This window comes from Panthera onca, chromosome B3, assembly GCF_046562875.1.
Source record: "Panthera onca isolate mPanOnc1 chromosome B3, mPanOnc1 haplotype 2, whole genome shotgun sequence".
Taxonomy (NCBI): Eukaryota; Metazoa; Chordata; class Mammalia; order Carnivora; family Felidae; genus Panthera; species Panthera onca.
In genome coordinates this window covers 105889586-105915988 of record NC_138344.1, presented here as the reverse complement: position 1 = coordinate 105915988, position 26403 = coordinate 105889586, and the positions used below count along the sequence as shown (strand labels likewise).

The window sequence follows — 26403 nt, the reverse complement described above, 5'->3', positions numbered from 1 at the left end:
GCAACCCTCAGCTCATTCTCTGTATTTAAGATTCTCTTATGGTTTGCCTCCCTCTCTGTTTTTCTTATTTTTCCTTCCCTTCCCCTATGTTCATCTGTTGTGTTTCTTAAATTCCATGTATGAGTGAAATCATACGATATTTGTCTTTCTCTTACTATTTTGCTTAGTGTAATACACTCTAGTTCCATCCATGTTGTTGCAAATGGCAAGATTTCATTCTTTTTGGTTGCCAGGTAATATTCCATTGTGGATATATGGTTGCATGTGCCCCTTCGAATCAGCATTTTGGTATCCTTTGAATAGATATCTATTAGTGTCATTGCTGGATCATAGGGTAATTCTATTATTAAGTTTTTGAGGAATCTCGATACCTTTTTTCAGAGTAGCTGCACCAATTTGCATTCCCACCAACAGTGCAAAAGTGTTCCCCTTTCTCCACATCCTTGCCAACATCTGTTTTTTTCCTGAGTTGTTAATGTTAGCCATTCTGATAAGTGTGAGGTGGTATCTCATTGTGGTTTTGATTTGTATTTCCCTGATGAGGAGTGATGTTGAGTATCTTTTCATGTGTCTGTTAGCCATCTGGATGTCTTCTTTGGAAAAGTGTCTATTCATGTCTTCTGCCCATTTCTGCCCAGTGGTCTTCTGCCCACTGGATTATTTGGTTTTGGGCGTTGAGTTTGACAAATTCTTTATAGATTTTGGATACTAACTCTTTATCCAATATGTCATTTGCAGATATTTTCTCCCATTCTGTTGGCTGCCTTTTAGTTTTGCTGTTTCCTTCACTGTGGAGAAGCTTTTTATCTTGGTGAGGTCCCAATAGTTCATTTTTAAGTGTACTCTTCATCTATTTTAAGTGTACTCATCATCTATTTCACCCATCCTGCCACCTCCCTTCCAGTCACCATCAGTTTGTTCTCTGTAGTTAAGAGTCCTTTTTTTGATTTGTCTCTTTTTTTTTCTTTGCTTGTTAGTTTTGTTTCTTAAATTACATATATAAATGAAATCATGTGGTATTTGTCTTTCTCTGATTAACTTATTTCACTTAGCATTATAGTCTCTAGATCCATCCCTGTTGTTGCAAATGACAAGATTTCATTCTTTTTTATGACTGAATAATATTCCGTTGTATATGTATACACCACATCTCCATCCATTCATCTATCAGTGCATACTTGGGCTGCTTCCATATCTTCGCCTTATAAATAATGCTACAATAAACATAGGAGCACATATATGTTTTTGAATTAATGTTTTTGTATTCTTTGGGTAAATACCCAGTTGTGGAATTACTGGATCATATGGTAATTCTATTTTTAGAGGACCATCCATACTGTTTTCCACAGGCTGCACTAGTTTGCATTTCCACCAACAGTGCATAAGGTTCCTTTTTATCCACATCCTTGCCAACACTTGGCGTTTCTTGTGTGTTTTTTTTTTAAGTTTTATTTATTTATTTTAAAGTAATCTCTACACTCAATGTGAGGCTCAAGTCACATGCTCTTCTGACCAAGCCAGCCAAGCATCACTGTTACTTGTTTGTTTGTTTTTTTAATTTTAACTATTCTAACAGGTATGAGGTAATACTGTTTTTTCACTCTCTTGACAGTATCCTTTGATGCACAAAAGTGGTTTTTTCCTAAGTCAAAAAAACTTGTTCAAAATTTGAATTTATCTGTTTTCTTTTGTTCCTTGGGCATTAAAAACCTCTGCTCAATCCAAGGTTGTGACAATTTATGCCTGTTTTCTTCTAAGAGATTTCTAGTTTTATCTCTTACATTAAGTCTTGAATCTATTATGAGTTAATTTTTGTATATGATGTAAGTTAGGGGTCCAGCTTTGTTCTTTTGTATAGCAAGTTGTCCCAGCGCTATTGTTGAAAATATTGTTCTTATCCCCATTGCATGGTCTTGGCACACTTAATCAATTGACTATATATATAAGGGTTTATTTCTGGACTCTCAATTTTATTTCATTGACCTACATGTCTAGCCTTATGCCAGTACCACAGTGTCATAATCAGTGTAGCTTTGTAGTAGGTTTTGAAATCAGGATGTGTGAGACCCAAAACTCTGTTCTGTTTCAAGATTGTGTTGTATGTTATGGGTTCCTTGCATTTCCATATGAATTTTAGGATCAATTTGTTGATTTCTGAAAGAAAAAAAAAACTTAGCTTGGATTTTGACAGTTTATATTAAATCTGTAGATTAATTTGGGGAATATTGCCATCTTAACAATATTAAGCCTTTTGATCTATGAGCAAAAATGTCTCTCCGTTTAATTAAGTCTTCTTTAATTTCATTCAACAATGTTTTATAGTTTTCAAGTATAAACTTTACACTTCTTCGTTCAAATTATTCCTAAGTATTTTTTTATGCTATTGTAAATGTAACTGTTTTCTTAACCTTATCTTTGTTGCTCACTGCTAGTGTGTAGAAATGCAGTTTCTTTTTAAATATTTATTTATTTTTTAAAGAGAGAAAGTCCAACCAGGGGAGGGGCAGAGAAAGGGAGGGAGACAGAGAGTCCAAAGCAGCTCCAAGCTGCCAGCACAGAGCCCAATGCAGAGCTTGAACCCATGAACTGAGAGATCATGACCTGAGCTGAAATCAGATGCTTAACTGACTGAGCCACCCGGGCTCTCCTTGTGGAGATAGTTTTACTTCATTTCCAATCTGGATAGTTTTACTTCATTTCCAATTTTCTTTCTTTTCCTTGTTATATTCTAGAATCTCCAGTGCAATACTGAATAGAAATTGTCAGAGCAAACTTCCTTGTCTTGTTCCAGATCTTAGGGGGAAAGCTTTCAATCTTTTGCCATTAAGTTTCATGTTAGCTATGAGTTTTTTCGAGATTCCTTTTTAGCAGATTAAGGAAGTTTCCTTCTTTTCCTAGTTTCTTGGGTGTTTTTTATCATGAAAGGTGATCAATTTCTCAAATGTTTTTTCTGCATTGAGATGATCACGTGGGTCTTGTTCTTTATTCTATTAATATGATGTATTACATTGGTTGGTGTATTACACTGGCTTAAATTTCACTGAGTTGTGATGTATCCTTTCTATATATTGCTGGTTTCAGTTTGGCAGTATTTTATTGAGGAATTTTGCATCTGTATTCATAAGGAATATTGATCTGTAATTCTCTTTTCTTATAATACTCTTGTTGGGTTTTGGTATCAGGGTGGTAGTGACCTCATAGAGTGTGATGGAAAGTTTTCTCAATTCCTCTTCTTTTTGGAAGAGTTGTGAAGGATTGGTGTTAAGTATTCTTTAAATGTTTGGTAGATCCTCACCAGTGAAACCATCTGGGCCTGGGCGTTTCTTCATGGGAAGCTTTAATACTACTAATTCAATGTCTTTTCATCTCAATCTATTCATATTTTCTATCTCTTCTTGAGTCAGTTTTGGTAGTTTATGTTTTTCTAAAGATCTGTTCATTTTCATCCAGGTTACCTAATTTGTTTGTCTGTAGTTATTCATAGTATTTCCCTAGAATCTTTTTAATTCTATAAGGTTGGCAGCAGTGTCCCCTCTTTCATTGCTGGTTATAGTAATTTGAGTCTTTGTTTTTTCTCAGTCATTCTAGCTAAAGGTTTGTCAATTTTGTTGATCCTTTTGAAGAACCAACTTTTGGCTTCATTGATTTTCTATAATTTTTCTATTTTATTAATTTCCACTCTCATCTCTATTACTTCTTCCATCTGCTTGCTTTGGGTTTAAGTTGTGTTTCTTTTCTGTTCTCTTAAGGCAGGAGTTTAGGTTACTGATTTCTTTTTTTTCTGTCCTGAGTGTTTACAGCTATACATGTCCCTCTAAGCATGTACATTACTTTGGCTGTACCCTCTGATTGTTTCATTTTCATGTATTTTGAAACATTTTTAAATTTCCCTTGTGATTTATTCTTTGACCCATTGTTTATTTACAAGTCTATTGATTAAATTTCACAGACTTGTGAATTTACAAATTTCCTTATTGATTGTTAATTTTATTCTAAGTGGTTGAAGAACACATTTTGTATGATTTCTATTCTTTTAAAATGTATTGAGTCTTGTTTTATGGTCTGTCATATAATTGAAGTGATGTGATCAGCCCCTCACCATAGCTGCTAAACAGACGAAGGGGTGAGCCCTTTCTGTGGGAAAATAGCATCAACTGCCTGTCTTTATAGTTCTTGAATACACAATACCTATTATGCTATAAAAAATTACTAGACATGTAAAAGAGGCAAGAACATGTGACTGAGAAACATAAAAAAGAGACAATGGGAATGGATCTAAAGAGTATAATGCTACATGAAATAAGTCAGAGAAAGACAGATACCATGTGACTTCATGCATATGGGGAATTTAAGAAGCAAACAAATGAGCAAAGAAAAAAAGAGATAAACCAAAAAACAGACTCTTAACTATAGAGAATAAACTGATGGTTACCAGAGGGAAGGTGGGTAAGGGGATGGCTGATATAGGTATAGGAGATTAAGAGTACACTTAGTATGATAAGCACTGAGTACTGTATAGAATTGTTGCATCACTATATTGTACACCTGAAATGAATATAACAATATGTATTAGCTATGCTGGAATTTAAAAAGACAGAAGACAATAGAAGCTGACCCATAGATGATCTGGATGCTGACATTAAATAAAATCTTTTAAACAACTATTATAAATATGTGAAAGAAAATGGATAAAAAGATGGAGAATTTCAACAGAGAAAGGGTATTTATAAAAATAAATACAAGTGAGCTCTCAAGAACTGAAAAATAAAATTTCTGAAGTTAAAACTTAATTAGATACATTTAATAGCTCTTTGGACACAGAAGAAGATAAAATTAGTGAACTCAGAGATAGCTCAATAGGAAAAATCCAAAATGGTGAAAAAACGGAATAAAAATATGAAAAGAAGAGAGTATAAGAAACTTGTCAGAAGGGCTAACCTATGAATAATAGGATTTGTAGGAAAGAAGAGAGAAAATGAGGCAGAAGGGATACTTGAAGAAATATGGCTGACATTTTTTTTTTCAAAATTGGTAAAAGGCATCAATCAGTATACAGATTTAAGAAGTTCAGTAGACACCATAGGAAATATGAACTTATCATAATCAAACTGCATAAAACCAAAGCTAAAGATACAAATTTTAAGAACAGCCATAAAAATGAGAAACATTATTTTCAAAGAAACAAGGAGATCAACTGCTGACTTTTCAACCAAAACTAGGAGTGATCAATGGTCAATAGGATTAATTCTTTAAATTGTTGAAAGAAAAAAAAAAAAAAACCTGCCAAATTAGAGCTCTTTAACCAGTGAAACTAACATTCAAAAATGAAAGTGAAATAAAGTAAGAAAAACAAAACTGAGAGAATTGGTTGCCATGACCAGAACTGAAAGATAGTAAAGAAAATTCTTTGGACTGAAATAAAATGATCCCAGATGGAAATATAGTAATGCAGGATGAGATGAAGAACACTGAAAAAGGTATATATGTTAGAAGATGTAAAATACTATTGACTTTTTTAGAACAACAAAAATTATTACATTGTTTGGTATTTATAACATGATAACCCGAGCTTAAAAGTGGCAGGCAGTAATTGGAGTTTACACTTGTAAAATTATTTTATTGCATAGGAAATTGTAAAAGTACTATATAAGATAGACTCCAGTAAGTTAAGGATGAACATTATCACTGTAAGCTAATCACCAAAGTATTTAAAAAGTATAACTAGAAAATTATTGTAGCAAATAAATGGATTAATTAATAAAAACTAGGCTTGATTATTTTGAAAGAAGGCAAGAAAGGAGAAATAAAGGAGCAAGGAAAAGATCGTGATAAATAAGAAATAAATAGCAGATTGATGGACTTAAATCCAACAATATCAAAGATTACATTAAATGTAAATTGACTTAACACTGAATTTAAAAAAACAAAGATTACTATCCTGAATTAAAAATAAGACCCAAGGGGTGCCTGGGTGGCTCAGTCGGCTAAGCGTCTGACTTTGCCTCAGGTCATGATCTTGCAGATCATGAGTTCGAGCCCCGCATGGGGCTCTGTGCTAACAGCTCAGAGACTGGAGCCTGCTTGGGATTCTGTTTTTCCCCCCTCTCTCTGCTCCTCCCCTGCTCAATATCTGTCTCTTTCTCTCTCAAATAAATAAATAAACATTAAAAAATAAAAAATGCCCAAGAATATACTGTCTTTAAGAAAATAAAAAGATACAGATAGTTTGAAAATGGAGGACAGAAAAAGACATATCATACAAGCACCAACCAAAAGAAAGCTGTTGTGTATATATCTATATCAGCCAAACTACACTTGAAGTCAAGGAGTATTACTAGAGATAAAGAGGAACATTTCATAATATGATAAACAGGTTAACTCAACAGTAAGACGTGATAATTCTAAATTTATAAGTGCTCAATATATATAAAGATTTATATATATTTATTTATAGCATTTATTATGTAAAGTTATGTATATATAGAGAGAGAATTGAAAGGAAAATAGATCAATCAACATGAAAGTTAGATGTTGTTATATACTTACTTCAATATCTGGCAGACATACAGCTAAAAAATTAGTAGGAAGATAGATTATTTGAATAATGCTATTAACCACTATGACCAAACTACATTTATAGAACACTCTTAACATTTCAGAATATACATCCATGTCCACTTAACACATGTATCAAAATAGATCATATTCCAGGCTCTAATGCAAGTCTCAAGAAATTTTCAATGGATTAAAATTGTACAGAGTTTGTTGTCTGACTACAGATGAATTAAACTGAAAATAAACAATAGGATAGTTACAACAATCATCGAAAGTTTATAATTCTATATAATTAATGGACAAAAGGAAAAAAGTCACAGACGACTGTTAGAAAGTATTTTGAACTGGACAAATAGCATGAATATAATGTTTCAAAACTTGTAGGATGCAGTTAAAACAGTACTTAGAGGGAATTTTATACTTTTAAGTGAATATGAATATATTAGCAAAGAAGAAAGGCTGAAAATAATCTAAGCCTCTATCTTGTGGAGGTAAGAAAAGAAAAACAAAAGTAAAAGAAGGAAATAATAATTATAAAAATAGGAGTACAATGAAATAGCATATACAAAGATATACAAAAGAAAAAAAATTATTCTTTGAAATTCATTCATAATATTGATCGACCTCCAATAAGATGATCAAGAAATGAGAGAAAAATAAAACTTAGCAATATCATAAATGAAAAAGTAGACATGGCTATAGCCTCTCAGATTATTACAATCATAACATTATGATATTATGAATGATTTATACCAATAAATTTGACAATATATTTTAAATGAATGAATTGATTTGAGGAAAATAAAAATTACTAAAACTGACACAAGCAGAAGTTAAAAATTAGAATAATCCAGTATCTACTAAGGAAATCTATAATTAAAAAGCATCTCACAGGGGTGCCTGGGTGGCTCAGTCGGTTAAGCGGCCAACTTCAGCTCAGGTCACGATCTCACGGTCCGTGAGTTCGAGCCCCGCGTCAGGCTCTGGGCTGATGGCTCGGAGCCTGGAGCCTGCTTCCGATTCTGTGTCTCCCTCTCTCTCTGCCCCTCCCCTGTTCATGCTCTGTCTCTGTCTCAAAAATAAATAAAACGTTAAAAAAAAAAATTAAAAAAAAAAAAAGCATCTCACAAAAAAACCCTCCAGGTCTAGATGGGTTCACTGGTGAATTCTTCCAAACATTCCAAAAAGAAATAATACCACCTTACATAAAGTCTTTTAGAAAATATGGGAGGGAGTAACACTCTTCAGCTTCTTTTGTGAGGCCAGCATAAGAAGGATATTACAAAAACTCAAGAAGGATATTACAAGAAAAGAAAGGTAGAGGATAGAGCTCATGAATATATATAGGAAAAGTCTACACAAATCATTAGAAAATTGAATCCAAATTGAGTAGCAATATGTAAAAAGAATGTCACATCAGAGCCATATGGGGTATATCCTAGGAATGCAAGGTTGGTTTAACATTCAAAATGCTATCTGTTTTATTTATGTATTAGCTGAATTAAGGACAAAAATCTCTGATCATTTCAGTAACTTCAGTAGAAGCATTTGATAGGATTCAATACCTGTTCAAGACAAAAACTGAAAAAAAACTAGGGATAGAAGGAACTTGCCTTAATCTGATAAAAGACAGCTAAAATATTCACAGCCAACATCATATTTAATGTAAAATTCTGAGCACACTTTTCCCCTAAATTCAAGAGTAAAACAGAGAATATATAACCTTTACCACTTCTACATAACATTGTATGTGAAAGTCCTAGACAGTGCAGTAAGTCAAAGTAAAGAGTTAAAAGTATAAAGATAGGAAGGGAAGAAATAACACCATATTTGTTCAGAGAGAATATGATTATGTACGTAGAAAATTCAAGAGAATACACAATTAGAATTAATACGAGTTTAGCAAAATCACTATGCAAAAATTTATTAACCTGATGTAGTTCTTTACATTACTGTGTCAGTATGTTTTAGGATTTTCTTTTTATAAACATCCTTAAACTAGATTTTTTTCATCTAATCTGAGAGTTTCCATCTTTTTAGCTGGCATTATTTGGATATATTTAGATACCTTCTAATACTTTATTTTATGCTTTCTATTTACCAGTTCTTCTTTGTTTCTCATGGTTTCCTTTCCTGACCTCAATGTGATTTAATATATTGATTGCCTTGTTTATACCTTTTACTCATTTAGTAGTTATATGTTTTAGTTATTTCTAGTGGTGACCCTTAAATATTTAACACACAAATTTGACTTTTCATAGTCTAAAATTAAGGTCTCAAAGAAAATTAAAGATCTCTACTGTCCTCCTGAATAGTACTAGAAAGTTAGGATGCTTTCACTTTCATCACTCCTTCCTACCTTATGTTCTATTTTTTGTCTACTACTTTAATTTCACCTTTCTTTTATAAACCCCCAAATTAGCCATTACCAGTTTTTACACGTAGCATTCTTTCATGCATTTCGCTTCTTCTAAGTTCAGTTTTCTTCTTCCAGAAGTATGAATGTTGGTAGCTTTTTCTGCAGGGCTTGCAGTTGGGAAATTCATTTCTTACATAGTTGAAAATGCCTGTGGTAGTCTTGCTGGGTACAAAATTCTAGATGACAGTTATTTCCCCCCCACTCCTTTGAGGACATTATTCTGTTGTCTTCTGGCTTCAGTTAATTAACAGACTGCAGCTGGCCCAACAGTTTCTCTGAGGCAATGTATCTTTTACTTATGCCTGCTTTTAGGATTTTCTCTTGTCTTTGATGCCCTGCAGTTTCACTATGATGTGGGTCAGGGTATCGATTTTTTCTTGTCTTGCTCAGTGCTATAATGTGTGGCTTTTATCAATTCTGGGAAATCTTAAGCCAAATTTGGATAAATTATTCAACTTCTCAAGGTGTTATTCCTCCCCTTGAAACTCTGCAATGTTTCCTTCATTTTCTGACAGTATTATTCCTTGAGTCTGTCTCACTGTCCCTTGCACATGTCCATGATTCAGTTTCCATATCTGTCTGCTCAAACTGGTGATCCTCTTTTTTTCATAACTCAACCTAATTATCATCTATTCTCTGAAGCTTTTCCTGAAACCTCTTCTTCCTCCAGTCACTGTGTATCCACTCTTTCCTGCTCATACATCTATCAGTTGATTGCATTTACCTATTTATGTGTGAATCTCCCCCTACTAAACTCAAGTTTCTAGTGGGTAGCTCTCTTTGTATTTACAATGACAGGCACTTAGTATGGACTGTGTAAATGTTTGGAGATTGGATGAATGAATGAATCAAGAAAATGAATGTAAACACTATCTACCTCTTAGGGGTCCTGTAACAACTAAATATATACCATATGAGAAAGCACCTGGCAAATAACAAGTGCTAATCTGTTATTTGAACTGAATGCAATTCATGCATTATTTTGGTACCGTGGGTTATGTACCAAATTAGTTGTTACTTTAAATTTCCTTATTCCATATGGCATAAAGCAGAGTTCTTAGTGTTCTTTGATCATAATGAAGTACTTTTTTGGTTTTGTGCCTTTCCTTCCAATTGCTATACTTCTCAAAGCATTAAACACACACACACACACACACACACACACACACACACACACACACACACTATACAAGGAGTTCTATGAGCTTCATATAGTTTACCAGCTATTACATTCTGTCCTGAAAACTCAGTGCATTTATAAATGCTACTCTCCCATATAGCTTAATGGCTTTCTCCTTCTCTCTCATTTAGTGTCTGCTCTAATTTTACCTTATGAGGTAGGCCTTTGCTAACTCTCCTCATAAAATAGAAAACTTCTACCCCACTCCCATTCTCGATCCCCTTTACCTGCTTTATTTCCCTCTGTACACTTGTCCACAAGTGAAATATATATTTACCTCTTTCATTATTAGCTGCCCATCCCACACGTAGTAGCATATGAACTTCTTAAAAGTAGCAATTTTGCTTTATGCCTAGAACAGTGTCTGGAATACAATAGGTGCTGAATAATATTTATCGAATAAATGTATCAGTGTAGGTGCCACTGATTCTCATCGGTAAAATCCTAGGGCTACAAAAACAGACACCATGCAGCCATTCTGAGCATTGTAGTCTTCAACACTTCTCTTGATCTGGGATGCGATTTCAAAACTTGACTATTTTGTTTTTCCTTAGAACTGAATGCCTACAGCATGATTTCATCCTGAAAACTAAAGAAATCACTTCCTCTCCTGGCAGGCACCTAAACCAAGTTCTGAGCTGGCTGTGTACAAAGCCCGTCTGTTCTCTCCTGGTTTAAAGACAGTGGCCGTTCCTGCCCGCATTTAGCAAGCTTGATTTTGCTTTCTGTTTTCTTTCACCCCTCAAGGAAAATTTACATATCTTTTCTACCCATTTTATCATTTTGATCTTGGCAAGAGCTTTCAATTCATACTGTGTGGGTACTTGTGCAAAGGAAGTACCCACTTACAGTGTCTACAAGAAATAAATTATTATTTCACAAAAACAAAGATCTAAAGCTGTAATTCATCTGTATGAGAGGAAGGTTGGAAAGTGATAAAGGTGATAACTTGCCGAAGGCCACATAACTAACTTTTGCAACATAAGTGGGTCTAATGCCCACATCCTCCAATTCTCAGTCAAGTTCTTCATACTTTCCTGCCTGACTTTTCTTTAATAAGTTCATTCCTGTTTCACCTACTACCTCTGCCCCTCAATTCTTATTTCATTTGTGTGTATCTCTGTGGCATCAGAGGCCTCACCTCAACCTTCAGCTGTCAAACTGCTATCTTGATTTTTTGGGTGTCATCAAGCTTCCGTCTTCACATTCAGCATGACTACACACAATGTGGCCTTTCAGCTAAGCTGACATTCCAAGGTCAACTCTGTAGCCAATGGAAACCCATGGCCCAAGAAGTCTGACACCCTCCCCTTCACTTGAGGGAGAGCTTGCCTCTGCCTGCTTTCCCTCACCGGGGATGTTGCTGCCCTCAGCTTGCGGAACCGTGCTGTCAGATTACCAATGAACAGTGGCTCTGGTAACTCAGTGGACACTTAATACTCGCCACTAAAGGTAACTGGTGGGGGGCACCTTCTGGACTTAGGTCTGAAGACTGGGGCTATCATTGGACTGGCAGTGCCTCCTAGTGGCCAAGGCTCCAAAGGGTTCCAACAGAAAAGTGGCCAGTGTGGCAGCAGCCCACAATGGCAACCCCTTTCTTCTCCTTCCTCTGAGTCTTGTCCCCCGACCTGTTTTTAGTTCGTCCAGCCTTGCCTCATACAGTGAGCATTCACTGCTGGTCAAATCATCCAGTACCTGTCTTTTCAGTATTTTGCTGACTGAATTCCCAAACATGACCGTGATGTTGAAAAAAAAAAATTGGGAGGGGGCATGGAAATAGAAATATTACAAAGTCACCACTGTCACTGGAGCAGGTCAATTTGAAAAGTGCTTTGTAATAACTTTTTTCCTTCCTGTAAGCTCCGTGGTAGCTCTGACACTCCTCCTCTTGTAGGAGACTTCAGCTGCCCAGGAGTGCCAAATCATCCTCCCGATCTCATTCTTATTAAGCTTCATGAGTAGTTTCAGTTATGTTACAGAGATACGGAGAGAGGCTCGGTTTCTCTGGAAGCTCGCATCCTAAAAAGAATACGCATCATCTCAAAGATCCCATTTTAAAGTGTATAATCTTCATAAAATGAAAGATAAATCATATCTACAGCATAACCTTGAGACTCCTGTCTTTAAGTCCTCGCTGGTACAGGATGTGCAAATGTAGATTTGGGTCTGGCAAGGAATGTCTCTGGGAACCGTGGAAGAATCGTGAAGGCTCCATTTGTCCCCAAGGGAGAGAGAGGAATCCTGTGTCATGGATAATGCCATGCCACAACAAATAAAATGGGAACTCTTCCTTCTGTATGCCCCTATGGTTCCCAAGGTGCCCTCTGTCCCCATGTTATGTTTTGTCTCCTCAAGGGTTCCTTCCACCAGGACTGTCTTTCCCCAGATAATGCCCAAATTCAAGGCCTTCCTCTATGCCATCTCTCTTTTCTTCATCAAAATGTACCTATCCCCTGTCCATTCTCTCAAAGCCTTGGTGTTTAATCTGATGAAGTATTTCATGGTAAGGTTTAAATAGTAGGACACCTCCCATTGGCATCTGCATTGTGACTGGGGACTTGAATCTTGATTCACTGGGATTGGAAACCAGCTTTGTATCTCCCAAATGATACACACTGCCCACCTCCATCTCCCCCCAACACTCAATCCCAAAGATGATGTTGTTGAGGCAGAATGCCCTTTTCTTCCCTGGCTTCTTTCTGGTGCCCCCACAACTGACCTCTCTTGGAATATCAGTGCAGTGACAAATAACTCCATGTGGGGAAGTCCAAAGGCTTTGAACCAGAGCCTACAGGCACCACATTCTGACTGATATGTATTCGTTCAAACCACAAACTGAGCTGGAGAAGAGGGGCAACAGGAGAAATACACAAGACCTACTGAGCAGCAGGATTTCTTTACTGATTGTGGCTTGCCAACAAAGGTTTTGGATAGCCGTGGAATATTCCAGAAAGAGGAAAAGATCTGGCGATTGCTTGGAAGATGCCAGGCAATTAAAATAAACCGTGGCTGGAATGTAAAGAATTGGGGAAGAGAGAGGTGAATGAGCAACGGGGACAATTAGGGGGCATTATGCTGAAAGCCTGCCATCTGTGCTGACATCAACTGCGTCTTACCCAACAGGTTTCTTGGGTGTCTAAGAAATTTCTAGAATATGCACCCCGTGTCAGGAACTCCCAGGAACAGCCCGAGTGCCGCACTCTGATCCCCGCCCTTGGCCCTTTTCCCCTCCTCTTCTCCCACGCCTCCCACACCTAGCCTGCTTTTGTGCCTCCCGGGTCAGAGCCGCCTCAGCCGTCTCCAGGGCAGGCCCCCAGGACGGACGCCGAGCCCGCGCTCTCGCATCGAGCGGCGCCCGCATCCCTGTGCGCGCAGGCAGCCCCGGGGCCGCGCCGCGCTGATTCGCTGCCGCGGAGACTGCGGCGCCCGCGACGCGCCCGCCCCTCGCCGCGCGCCGGCTGGTGCAGCCTCAGTCAGTCTGCAGCCGCGCGGCCACGGTGAGCCCTGCCGCTGCAGCCGGGGCGCAGACCCTGAGTGCCAGCTCCGCGCCCCCGAGGAGAGCAACGGCGAGCCTCCAAAACCCGCACGATGCAGGCCACTGCCGATTCCACCAAGATGGACTGTGTGTGGAGCAACTGGAAAAGTCAGGGTATTCTCTTTATTTCGGTAGTGCATGCCTGCGGTGCACGGGAACCCCGGGACCCGGACTCGGCCATTGTGCATCATTTCACCTGTGGGACCTATGCATGCTTTATACCCAAGAGCTTTGTGTTGGGGGGAGTAAACTTGTCATGTCAAAAATCAAAATGGATGGTGTTTGCATTCTTTTTCTTTTTTTTTTTTAACCCCCCCCCCCCGCCCCCACCCCTTTGTTTTCTTGTTGTAATGCTAGAAATTTAAATAATGCATCAGTTGCCTCTTTGGGGAGCTCTTTCGGGATCCATTGATCATTCAGTACTTGTTTAATCTGTTCTCCTCCCCGGAGTTGAAATGCTTTCTTATTGTTCCATGAATCCCGTTGCATTTAATTTCTGCAGAAAGGTTGAAATCTCCTGGTAGAAGCATTAAGTGAGAGGGCTCTAGTGCATCCTTTTAAGAGGGACACACCCATTTCAGGGTGGTTATTTGTGGTCACACAAAGGAGCCTGGAAATGCAGTCTGGCTCTCGAAATCCTGAAAATATGATGGCGTAGCCACATATTAGGATGGCTCACTTTGAAATATTTCAGGGTTTTTTGTCTGTCATTGGAGTAACCTGTAACTACTATTTATTAATAATGGGTATCTGTGGAACAAGTAGAGGGGAAATAAAAGCAGTGCCCAGTACCCTCTGGCATAGCAGATTTATTTTGAAACAGTCCATATTAGCACTGGGTGTGGCCACCCTCCAGCCTCGCTTGGATTGCTTTTCAGCCATTTTTATTCAGCCTCATACTTCACACATCCATCTCCTTTGTTACATTAAAATTCTCTCCTTCACCTTGCTCAGTGTGAGATTATGAGGAGAAAGAGAGAATTTGGAAGAATGAATTATGTGTTGTAAACTCTGGTGTTTGTGAGATGAAGTGTCTTTTAATATTTAACAAATAAGGTTCTGAAGAAGGCGCTTTTGACTTAACCTGAAGGGTTGCAGCGTCCCTCAGGGGACCAAAAATACTCTGGAGCAGAAGCTGGTGTGTTTTGTTTTTTTTTTTAAACCTGGCATCTTCCCCTTGTCATTTTATATCACAGAAGGAATAGGATGGCTTTTCATCTTTAGAGCCCCTGTAGGATTTTTTTCAGTAAATTTTTTAAGCAAAGAAAAAGTAAAGACCAATCTCAGAATTAAGAACACTTTGGCTGTCTCTTATTTGTTGGTTCGGGTGGCGGTGACATAAAACAGAATTGTCGAGTTCAAATTATGTAGGTCTATTGGAAATAACAACTGTCAAAAGTAAATAAATGGGCCTAATAAATTTAAAAGCTAGGAAGTAAGAAATCTCCAGCAGTTCAGGGGCATAATTTTAGAGAATGATGCCAATGACATGAAATAGCATGTTTTATACAGAAGGCAGTTGTGAAAATTCTTGGTGACATTTCATTCTTACGCGTTAAACTCCTCTGGTTTATTTGATACACACTTAAACAACTATAGATTGACATAATATCAAGTTTAGTTGAACACGAGGACATAAAAAAGTTGGCTTTTAGACTATTATGGGTTTTCTTCTATTCTGACCAAAAGTAGATGCCAAAACATGCAGATTTTCTTTTTTCTTTGTATACGATAGGAGATGCTATTTCATTACAGTCCTGTGGGTTTTCCTCACTTGACCTTCTCACTGCAGGGGTTAAAAAGGTACATGGCTGTTGATAATCAGAAAATAAGGCAAATGTCATCATTTGTCTATTGAAAACCATCATTTTCATTTTCAATATAAGGCCACTTGTGAAGATTAATGCAAGATCGTTGAAGGTCTTTTACACTCCGTGACCTTTAGTAGTTTTCGGTACCATTGATTTCCTTTTGTCAGATAGAACAAAGCCATTATCTTGAAAATTGACTGATAACTGGGCGGGTGGGTTTATAGGCATGAGAGAGGAATAGTAAGAAGTGAATTATTCCTTTTTCTTTCCACTAGGAGAACTTTGCATTTAAACTAAATCTACAATAAGATTTTTGTTTAGCATTTTCAATGCATCTTCTTAGTTCCCTCATTATCAAAAACAGTTCTTAACCCTGGCTACACATTAGTATCATCTGGGGAGCTTTTAAAAATACAAAGGATGCCCACCCCTAGGGGTTCTGATTCAATTGGGTCAAGTATCAGTATTTTTTAAAAGATCCTCAAGTGAGTTTAATACATAATCAGGGTTGAAGTCACTGGTGCATAGTGATTCATAGTGAGCCCAGTCCATAGACCTGCAGAGCAGGGTCGAGTATACAAATGATGAAATGGGTATGATCCAGGAGCATCTGTGAATTACCGTTGCAGGAGGCAGTGTAACATTGTTGAGAAGGTCCTCCACAAGTATTATGGGTAAAAGTGTTGCTTATAAAAAGAAATAAAGGAAGTGAGCTTCAGGTTTTTTACATATTCTTAAACATTCCGTGGAGAAATTGCAGCCCATTGAACATTTCATGAAGACTCTACTGAAACTAATACAATTGTCATAAGAACTGCAGTACACATGCAAAAGGAACCTTATATTTACTTTATTAATATGCATGATTTCAGCTAGAGACAAGAACATTTAAGGAGACTAAAAAGTTCACATTATGCTAGGACAAAGATTTTGTAATACATATAAAATGTATACATGACTATATACATTACAGTACATTAGTACATTAATGTATACCTTACAAAGATTTTGCTTCCAATTAAAAAACATGATACAACTACCCCTATATTGGTTAATAAAACAAAGCCCACCCAACTCAGTGAAAGTACAAGGAGAATAAAACAATCGCCTAATAAAACACCTCTGTAGATAGTAATCTTACAGATCACAACAATACTAATATTTATCGGGCACTTTTACTGAATGCTTTACTTGGATCATTGCACTTAATCCTCACAAATCCTATGATGTGTAAGTTCTATTATTGTCTCATCTTATAGGTGATGAGCTAAGGCTTCCACCAAGGCACATGGCTGGTAATGCCAGAGGAGACTAGATTCGGGCCTAGGCTATCTGACCACAGATCCCCTCGCTTCTCACTGCTCTGCCATCTGCCTCAATGGTAGATGGCTTTTTCCTCAGTGGTTTTTCTAAGAATATGAATTATGTAGGTGATGGTGATTTTGTGGGCCTAGTAACTCATCACATTTACATAGTTTTCATTTGCCGCATATCTTCTCATTTGAACTTTCAGTTTACTCTTGGACATCATGAGGCTCAAAGAGGATAAGTGATTTATCCAAGGTTTTTTGATAAGTGGTGAATTGAGTGGTGAAAAGGTGACTGCTTCAAATCCAGAACTCTTCCCGTGACAGCACTCCACCTCTTTTTCTCATGCTGAGTTATAGAGTAAACTTTCATGTACTCCTGCTGAGATATTTTCACATAGTTTCTCCCTTTACAGACAGCAAAATTTCAGTGATCTTGACCAATTTATGCTATTATGGTAATCCTCACCATCATCATCAACTCATCATCCACATTTCTCTGTAAATATTAGCTATGTCCCAGTAACTATCCTAAATGCTTGTTACATGTATGACTCCCATTTTACAGAGGAAGAAACTGAGGGTTTTGAGGCAGAGAGGGCTTGGGCTTGCCCTTGGGCTTAACTGGGTCCCAAACACAAGGCAGTCTGATTCTGAAACCTGTGCTTTTAATGACTTTACTATACTGCCTAAATCCAAATGGTACTATGGCAGGGGAATAAAGTTTGAGCAAAATCCTTCATCCATATTATTCCATTCGTGCTCTAAAGATAATTTTTTCCAGATATCATTGTACTCAACAAATTCATCTGGCAGGATGCTTGGTAATACAGTGGGGTTAATACTTGTCACCTGTTTGGGGCTCCTGCTCAACTCCCACTTGACTCTGTGTTGCAGCATTCTGTAATTAAAGGTTTCCCAGCATGTAAAATATTAATAAAGGGTGAAACACTAAAAGTGTTTCTGGTTTTTTATAAAATAAAATATTTTATGCTGGTCTGCAGTGTTCTGGGGAAATGCTATTCATGGTGGTCCATTCTGAAAGATGCTAGTTCAGAACAGCCAAGCATCCCAGAATACACAGAAAAAAAATATCTGTTTTAGCTACAGTAATTGAAAGAAGTGCTTGTATTTTGAAAAGGGCATTTGGTAAAGATAATACATACATAAAGGCAGATCATTAGCACCTTTTATCAAATACCTTCTATTTGGGCTCAATGTCATTAGAATCCTGTACAAATATTACAACATAAGCATTACACTTGCACACTCCCTCTCTGCAGATTGTAATGAGATCCAGTGGGGAAACTGGCTTAGCTGGGGATCTGGGGATTTTTTTTTTTAATGAAAGAAAACTCATTATACAGATAATATACCAAATATGGGTAGTTACTACTCCATTGCAAAATAAAACTCTACTTTGTCACAGTGTATGATTATTTTCAAGAGAGTCTTTATAAGGGAATATTCCAAAGTTTGAGGAGAGAATGATGGCTTTATTTTTCTCTAAAAGTGATACATGCACATTATGAAAATTTCCATTTGTACAAAGAAAGGTTCAAATCAAAGCCGCAAATCACCCAAAGTCCTACCACCTACAGTTAATCAGTGTTAATATTTTGCTGAATATTGCCCAGTATCTCCATACCGTGTAACGTGAAGCTAGAGGACTGGGTTGGCAACAAAAACAGCTTTTATGAAACAAGATTATATGTGTCTCAAAAAATACTTGAAGTAATCTAATGGAAGAAACTGACACAAAACTCAGAGAATTGCTGAACTTCAGATACATGTTTCTTTACTGTATGAGCTATTCCTTCCTAAAATTAAGAAAAAGTCTATGAGATACATCAATAGATTAGGATAATTTTTTACTTTCATGTTTGGGTTTTAGACTGTACTGATGGACTCCGTGCAGTGTCTAACTTTGTTTTTAGAGGAAGACCCATCACAAGTGAGAAAAACTTGACAAAAATGGTGATCTAAATCCACATCTCCAAATCTATTATTTTTCTCAGATTTCCCTGAATTAATATTTAGTTCATTAAAAGAATACAGGTGCTGGGTGGCTCAGTCAGTCGATTTGGGCTCAGGTCATGATCCCAAGGTCTTGGGACTGAGCCGCACATCAGGCTCTACACTGAGCACGAAGCCTGTTTAAGAGTCTCTCTCTGTCTCCCTCTGCCCGTCTCTCGCGCTTGCATGTGCTCTCTCTTTCTCTAAAATAAAATAAAATAATTAAAAAACAAAAATATTCCTGATACTCTATGAGTAAAGCATTAGGATTATGATTGCAGATTCCTAGTCCATCCTTAATGAGCAGGCCCCTTTCTTAATCATTTTTAAAAGGTTTCTCTCTTCCTCTCTCTCCCTCTCCCTCTCTCTCCCTCTTTCTCTCCCTCTGTTTCTCTCCCTCCCTCCCTATCCCTGCCTCCTTCTCTCCCACTTTCTCCTTATGTTTGAAATGATATTCTTTACTCATTTCTCTTTCATATTTAGACTAGTTAATACGTTTTGGGAACAGAATCTATGAAGTAATTGATACATTTTAAATCACCTTACAATAGAATTAAATCCTAAAATTCACTGAATCCAGCAAACAAAAGCTAACATAGGTGGATAACTCCCAGGATATCACCTTTCTTTTTGGAAATAAATGTACATCACCACAAAATTTCCCATCCTTCTCAACTTGATTTCCTAAGTTGTGTACGCATTTGGCCACGTATTAACATTTACATATTGTCACCTCTCCATTTCTTATGAAAGTACACACAACCGTTCAAAGAAACAGGATTGCCTTATAATTAAGCTCACAGTTTGAAAGTCAAGAATTAGACATTAATAATCCTTTAAAAGCCATCTTTTGTCGAGATGACAATTAATTACATTAAAACCTTGGTCATTGTAAATGTATTCCAAATTTATAGCATATATTCCAAATAAGAAATTTGCTAGAGGTTTTAGAACTTAGAAGTAGAGTTCTGTTTAAGCTATTTGTTTAGCTATATGTCTAAGCTCTATTTTTAAGTTAAATCTGAGTGAAGTTGTCTTATAATTCAAGCACTCCTTACAAGCTCTTTGCCCAAACTGTTGTTAATTTTGAACAGATGAAAAGTACAAATGTAACAAGCTTTAATTTTTAGAATTTATTAACAGTTCCGCCCATTTTGCAATGAGTATGTCTCGCTTTCAAGATCAAATATAGTGGTAACAAGTATTAAGGTGGACATAATGTTTTATCGACTGGAACAGAGGTACCATGAGAGAGCATACCTTTGCCTTATCTTTTTAGTTCAAAAAACATTTTGCCATTATGGTTTTGGTCAAAAATTTTAAATATAGTCCGTGTCTATAAAGAAGCAATAGCTGTCTACCTCCATGGTTCTTTCTATTCCAATACAATGAAGGATTTTAAGATGTGGCCCAGACAAGGGCCCAGACAATTGTGACTGATTACCACCAACCAAATGAACAGTTTTGTATTTTGATCAAGTCAGAAAGCTTAAAGAAAGGAAAAGCACATGAGGACATCCATTACTTACTACCTTGCAAATCTTTCTGTGTGCTTCCCTCAGCTACCGTGTGCCCAAAGCCTATCTTTCTCTCCATATGGTCATCTCTTCTTTTGATGCCAGTTGCCCTGTTGAGACCCCTCCAAATGAGTCCATTTGCTAAAAGATTTAGCAGGAGGATCTGGCCACACTGTCTTCAATACTGGCCCCTGCTGTTTCATTTCCTGGCCAATTCTACCCCATCCAGGTGACAACGGGCCTGAGCACCACTGCGTTCATTTCCAAGCACAGGGAGAATGTGGTCCTACTGGTTAGAAGTAGCATGGGGATTAAATGCTCTGTTCTTTTACTGTCTACACAGAATGCCAGGTGTAATGTATCTACTCATTCAAAACATCTGCTGAATTATTTAAACATCCAGAAATAATAGTATTGGCGTTTTTCTCTTCACAGTCATATTGACTGCATTTAAGCAGTGAGAGGGAAGAGCCTGGAAAATGGAATCACTGCAGGTGTTTTTATCAGCAAAGGTCTCTTCCAGCAGTTTCCCTCTGGATTACCATTTAAAGTTTAAATATATGTAGGAGCCTATTTCATAGCAAAGGAAACTCATGGAGTAGTTGACTAGGAGATGTCATCTTTGAAGGTCACCGTGCATGTTTAATGTCTTGTATGACATCAGTTCCCATTATGTTTCTCTGGTTTGATGGCAAACGAGGGAAAGTGAAAGTAGGGAAAGTTACTGCTGTTTCTTTTTGTTAGCTCTTTATGGTGTGATATTTTGTTGGCCTGAAAAAGGCGGTGAAAATCAGAGAAACTGGCTGTCATTGCTTTGGACACTGGGTTGTAAAGAAGTGAGGTTTTTTGAGCCTCTAATCCTTTTCAGAAGGTGGTCAAGTATTGTAGTCAATTATTGGAAGCTTACTAAAATGTAAACTCAACAGCATGTAATTTTTCAACAGTCCTTTCAATGAAATGCTGATACTATCTATATACAGGATTTTCTCCCTTGGCCTTTTATAAAGTAGCACTTACTTATCACACAGCAAGTGGTGCAGTGCTGCCTGAAATCTTTACTGGACCAAGATGGACTATAAATAAACACATTTAAGAATACGGTGCAATAATGCAGATAATTGTGCACAATTTATTGCCATTTCATTGTTATCCATTTATACCACATTTTGCCTTATAAATAAAATATGAGTAGCTGCACCACTGCCTTTCATTTCGTACATTTTTAATAAACTTTCTGAATACTGTACCGCTATTGGATCATATAATTGACTACACTTAAAATGGTTTCCTCAACCAAAACATTTTGGGCAGCAGCTAAGGGCTCTCTCTCTAGAAGTTTGACATAGCATTTTATTTCCATTTAGCTATTAACTCAAACCTTGGATCACTTCTATTTTTTCTTTTCTGTTCTTGATTGGATTATGGAAATTAAGGATAGCTCTGATTTCTGCATTCGAAATCAGGCATCTTCAAATCTGCCAAATCTGCCAGTTCACCCTTGACTGAATTAGTTCTAGGTGAGCCCCAGGCAAGCTGCAGTGGGTTCTCCCACATGTGGTTTGGGGACTAAGATGAGATCACCAAGCCCAGTCCATTTATCAATTGATAGGATGTACTGATCTCTCATTTCAAAGCCAATGCATTGCTCCTTGGTTTTTAGCAAAGTGACTTTGGTTTTTGCAATTGACAAAGCAATACAGTAATTTACCAAAAACTATGGGGGTTAATTTGTTGCAGTTATAGAGTTACTTATATTTTTTTTACTTTGGTTTTATGGAAAATTTATTCAAATACCCATTTTTTCTGGATCAGCTGCTATAACCTTCCTACACAAGTTTACATCACTCTAAGCAGAATTAAAATGTGAAAAATCATCATTTACACAGCAGATTGGAACACAGAAATTCTCTTCTCTGATCACACTTCACCACTTCCTACCCTTCCTACTGAATCATCACAGGCCATTTGCTGTCACTCTGACCACACACAGCCATTGCCATTCCCCTAGCGCATCAGTTTCCAACGGTCTTGGCTGCTTGTCATTCACTAGAGATCCTTGACTTTAGCCAAACCCTCTTTACTTTCTGGCAGTCCTTTTATTGATTCCTTTCTGAATTTAGACTGTATTTTTCTAGATCAGCACTGTCCGATACAAATATAATGTGAGTCATTACCTAGAAATTTTAAATTTTCTAGTAGCTTCTTCATTAAAAAGTAAAAAGAGGGGCACCTGGGTGGCTCAGTCGGTTAAGCATTCGATTCTTGATTTCAGCTCAGGTCATGATCTCATGGTTCATGAGTTTGAAACCCATGTCAGTCTCTGTGCTGACAGTGTGGAGCCTGCTTGGGATTTTCTCTCTCCTCTCTCTGCCCCTTCCACTTTCTCTCTCTCTCAAAATAAATAAAATTAATGATAGTAATAATAAAGTAAAAAAGAAACAGATAAAGTTAATTTTGATAATATATTTAATCCAACATATCCAGAGTACTAGTCTTTCAACAACAAAATCAATATAAAAAGTATTATATGTATAATCTACATCCTTGTTTTGGATTAAGTCTGAAACCCGATAGGTAGTTTACAGCACGTCTCATTTGGGACTAGTCACATTTAAGGTGCTCAGTAGCCACATGTGGCTCATCACTACTGTATTAAACAAGGCAGGTTTGGACTTTTCCTAAATTCTTCAAGCCCCATCCTTATCCTCCTCCGTCTCAAGAAGACCTCATAACTCATTTTCCAGGATTTGAGTAAATCTACCTCAAGCCACTTTACGTCACTCTATGTTGTTCCCTTCCCACCTCAACACATATCTATAGCCACACCCATACATTCCCAAAATGTCTCTCCCTCTTTGCCCATTCTTTTCATTCTTCTCCCTTCTTTGAAAACAAAGAACTATGGTTAATCCCATCCTTTTGCCCCTTCTCTGAGACTTTGCTCAGCCAAATCTCCCCTCTTTCCAGGATCCTCACTCCTCCCTTTCTATTAATATTCCCAGGCTTTGCTCAACCTAAAGGTTTGTGTTTGCTGCTACTTGCCCAAACTACCATTGTATTTGCCATTTTCTTCATTACTTTGAACTTCCCACCATTTATCCAACCCTTTACAATATGGCTTCCATCCTCACTACTGCTGATACTCCCTGCCAAGTTATGAGTGACCTTCCAGTCTCCAAATCCAGGGTCCTTTCTCGGTTATCGTTTCCCTTGTTAGGTCATCAGCACCCCTCACTGTAGTCTACCCTTTTGTCCTGGGAAGTTTCCTTCTTCTTGACTGCCATAACCTACACTGTTGGGGTACCCATTCTGACACTCAGACAGGACTCCTTTGATATGCTCCATTTATTTCTTTGAATCTTAAATTATGGTTGCATTCTCAGTTGCATTTCTTAGTCTCTCCTGTCATGGGGGCTTCCTCCACTCTCATGGCCTCAATCGTGCTTTCTACTCATATTCAGCCCTCCTTACTAAATTTCAGTCTTGCGTTTCCAGTTTCCTACTGTGCATATTCATCTCAATATCATTGGAATATGATATTACTGACCATTTAACTCAGGGCTTCTGTGACAAAGCCTATAGAAAACCCAAATTATTTGGTTTTTAAGCTTTATGAAATTTAGGAAGTATTGTAACTGTCAGCTTCATCTCACCTGTGATCCCTATCCCATCTCTGCCCTAGACTGTGTCAAAATGCACTTTTTTGATGTCATCGTGTTAGAACCTGGAGGTTTAAAAGCAAGTGTCCACTTTATCCCAAACCAGCTCCCACTCCGATTTCCTGTTTTTGTCAGTGATATTAATCACTCAGTCACCCAGCTTTGAAATGTTGCCTTCACCCTTAATTAGCTCTTCCTCCTTTCTCCCACAGCTAATTAGTCACCCTTCTTGTTGACTAATCCTTCATAATATTTCCCTTTATCCACTCCATCTCCTTAACAAATTGTTCACTACATTCACAAACCATCCCACGTCCTCTTTCATCAATTCCAGCACCGTCCCTTCCTTGAACTCAACTTTTGCCACTTCCAACAGCACAAAATGTATTGGTACTGATTCAGCATTTTGTAAATGAGCATCAGTCTTCCCAGCTAGATCTTAAGTCCCTTAAAAGCAGGAACGGAATTGTATGATCTCTTCGTTCTTGGTTTCACTAGATGAATAGATGGCCAATAACTATTTACTGTTGATAATGACATGTTGTCACCTAAAAGTTTTTTTTCACATTCAATATCTAGCTCTGGAAGCAGATTTAAATAAATCAGGTTGCTCAAATTAATTTTGCATACTTTGGGGAATGTTTAACCTGTAACCATATAATGCGAGAGAGGCAACTGTTTTCTTCTGGAAAAAGCATCAAACTTAGGGTTTGAACTCATTAACTAGTCAGTACACAAGTTTCTTAACTTTTAGCTTCTTTATCTGTTATACGTAGACCTATCCAGCAGAGTTGACTGTGAGGTGTAAATGAGATAGTATCAGAGGATGCTTTGAACATTTCAGAATCTACGTAAACAGCTTATGGTATCGGAAAAGCACTCAGAATAAACATCCCATTGATGTTGTAAGATGAATCTTTTGCTAACCTCCTAATTAGAAACCTCTAGCAATCTTTTTGTTTTATTTTTATTTTTTATTTTTTTGAGAGAGAGAGAGAGAAAGTAGGGGGAGAGGCAGAGAGAGAGGGAGATACAGAATCCAAAGCAGGCTCCAGGCTCTGACGTGTCAGCACAGAGCCTGACACGGGCCTCGAACCCATGAACCATGAGATCATGACCTAAGCCAAAGTCGGACGCTCAACCAACTGAGCCACCCAGATACCCCAGAAATCTCCAACAATCTTAACACGTTGATGGAAAGACCTGCTGTGTAATGACTACACCAAACTAATTTAGTTGATAGTTCACATTCTCTGCCCATAGTCTCTTCACATAAAGCCCTTACCTGGTGCCTGCCATTCTTGGCTATTTACACAGGTGTCCAGAGACTGAGAAGGCTTTTCTAGAAGGGTACACCGTTTTTAACAAGTGTTAAGTGACTTATCAAGTGGGGGTTCACTTGATAATACCAAACTTTGTATTTTCTTTGCCTGAAAGTTTCTCACAGGGTCTCCCATGCCACTTCACATCATCTCAGAGGTAGGTAAGCCCACCTTCTCTAGTACTAAGGAGTGCCCCCTTTAGCACAAATCATTCTGTCTTATAATGTATTTGTTTCTAAACGTGTCTGCCATGTGAATCTAGGGGTGTCATGAAATAGAAGATTACGACTTATTTGTGGGTGGGTTTTCTTTCTTTCTTTTTTTTTTTTTTTTAACAATTCATTGATTTTTATATCCCTGGGACTTAGCACAAAGCCTGGCACTTAAAATAAAGTTCTTACTCAATAAATACTGAATAAATGAATAAAATGTAAAAGAGGCAACCCTGCAGATAATGGTGATGTTTTAGTCTTTTTGTTCTCCTTCCCTCCCCCCACCTCCCCAACAGAATAAATGCTAGGAGGCTTCAGTTCCCTAGGGACCTTTAGCCCTGCTGGTCTGGACTTCCCTCAATGTGTTAGTCCAGATCCATTCAGCAACAGGGGGGCGCTAGGCTTCTGGGAACATCCCTTCTCCCACTTCTATCACCTGCCCTCAGAGGCCCAGGGGTTTCTTGTTGTCATGTCTTCCAAAAGATTGGTCCCTCTTCTCTGTCTGAAAAGGAGTATTACTTTGGTGCTCTTGTCTCAACAAACTCGTCTAAAACAAAACACAATTGGTAAACTCATTTGAATTTTGTTGTTAACGGTGAGCTCATCTTCAGTGTATTATCCCCTTCTTTAAAAAAAAAAAAAGATAAAAAGTATTAACCTAAAGCAGTGAATTTCTAATAGTAGAATGTCAGTCCATGTGACTGGTGCTTGGGCCTGGGAGAAGAGAGGGGCTTTAGAGCAGCAGTGCTTTTCCTTTGCCCCTGGAAACCTACTTGTAGAACCAGCCCCACTCAAGAGAAGAAAAATCTTTTGTTTCACACCAAAACACGCTTGTGATTCTCTCCTCTACTTCCTACATCACAAAAGTGT

At 37.7% G+C, this 26403-nt stretch overlaps 1 protein-coding gene across 2 annotated transcripts in view; it reads left to right on the top strand.

Moving 5' to 3' along the window:
- RTN1 (reticulon 1) overlaps positions 1-26403 on the top strand; it is a 226573-nt gene that overhangs the window by 187357 nt on the left and 12813 nt on the right. Inside the window, exon 1 of one of the 2 annotated variants that reach the window (XM_060619948.3) lies at positions 13573-13803. The exons of the other annotated variant lie outside the window; for it this stretch is intronic. Coding sequence (XP_060475931.1) covers positions 13743-13803 — 61 coding nt within the window. The 5' untranslated portion in view covers positions 13573-13742. Of the gene's footprint in view, positions 1-13572; positions 13804-26403 lie in introns of those variants that run through there. 2 annotated transcript variants of the gene reach the window in all.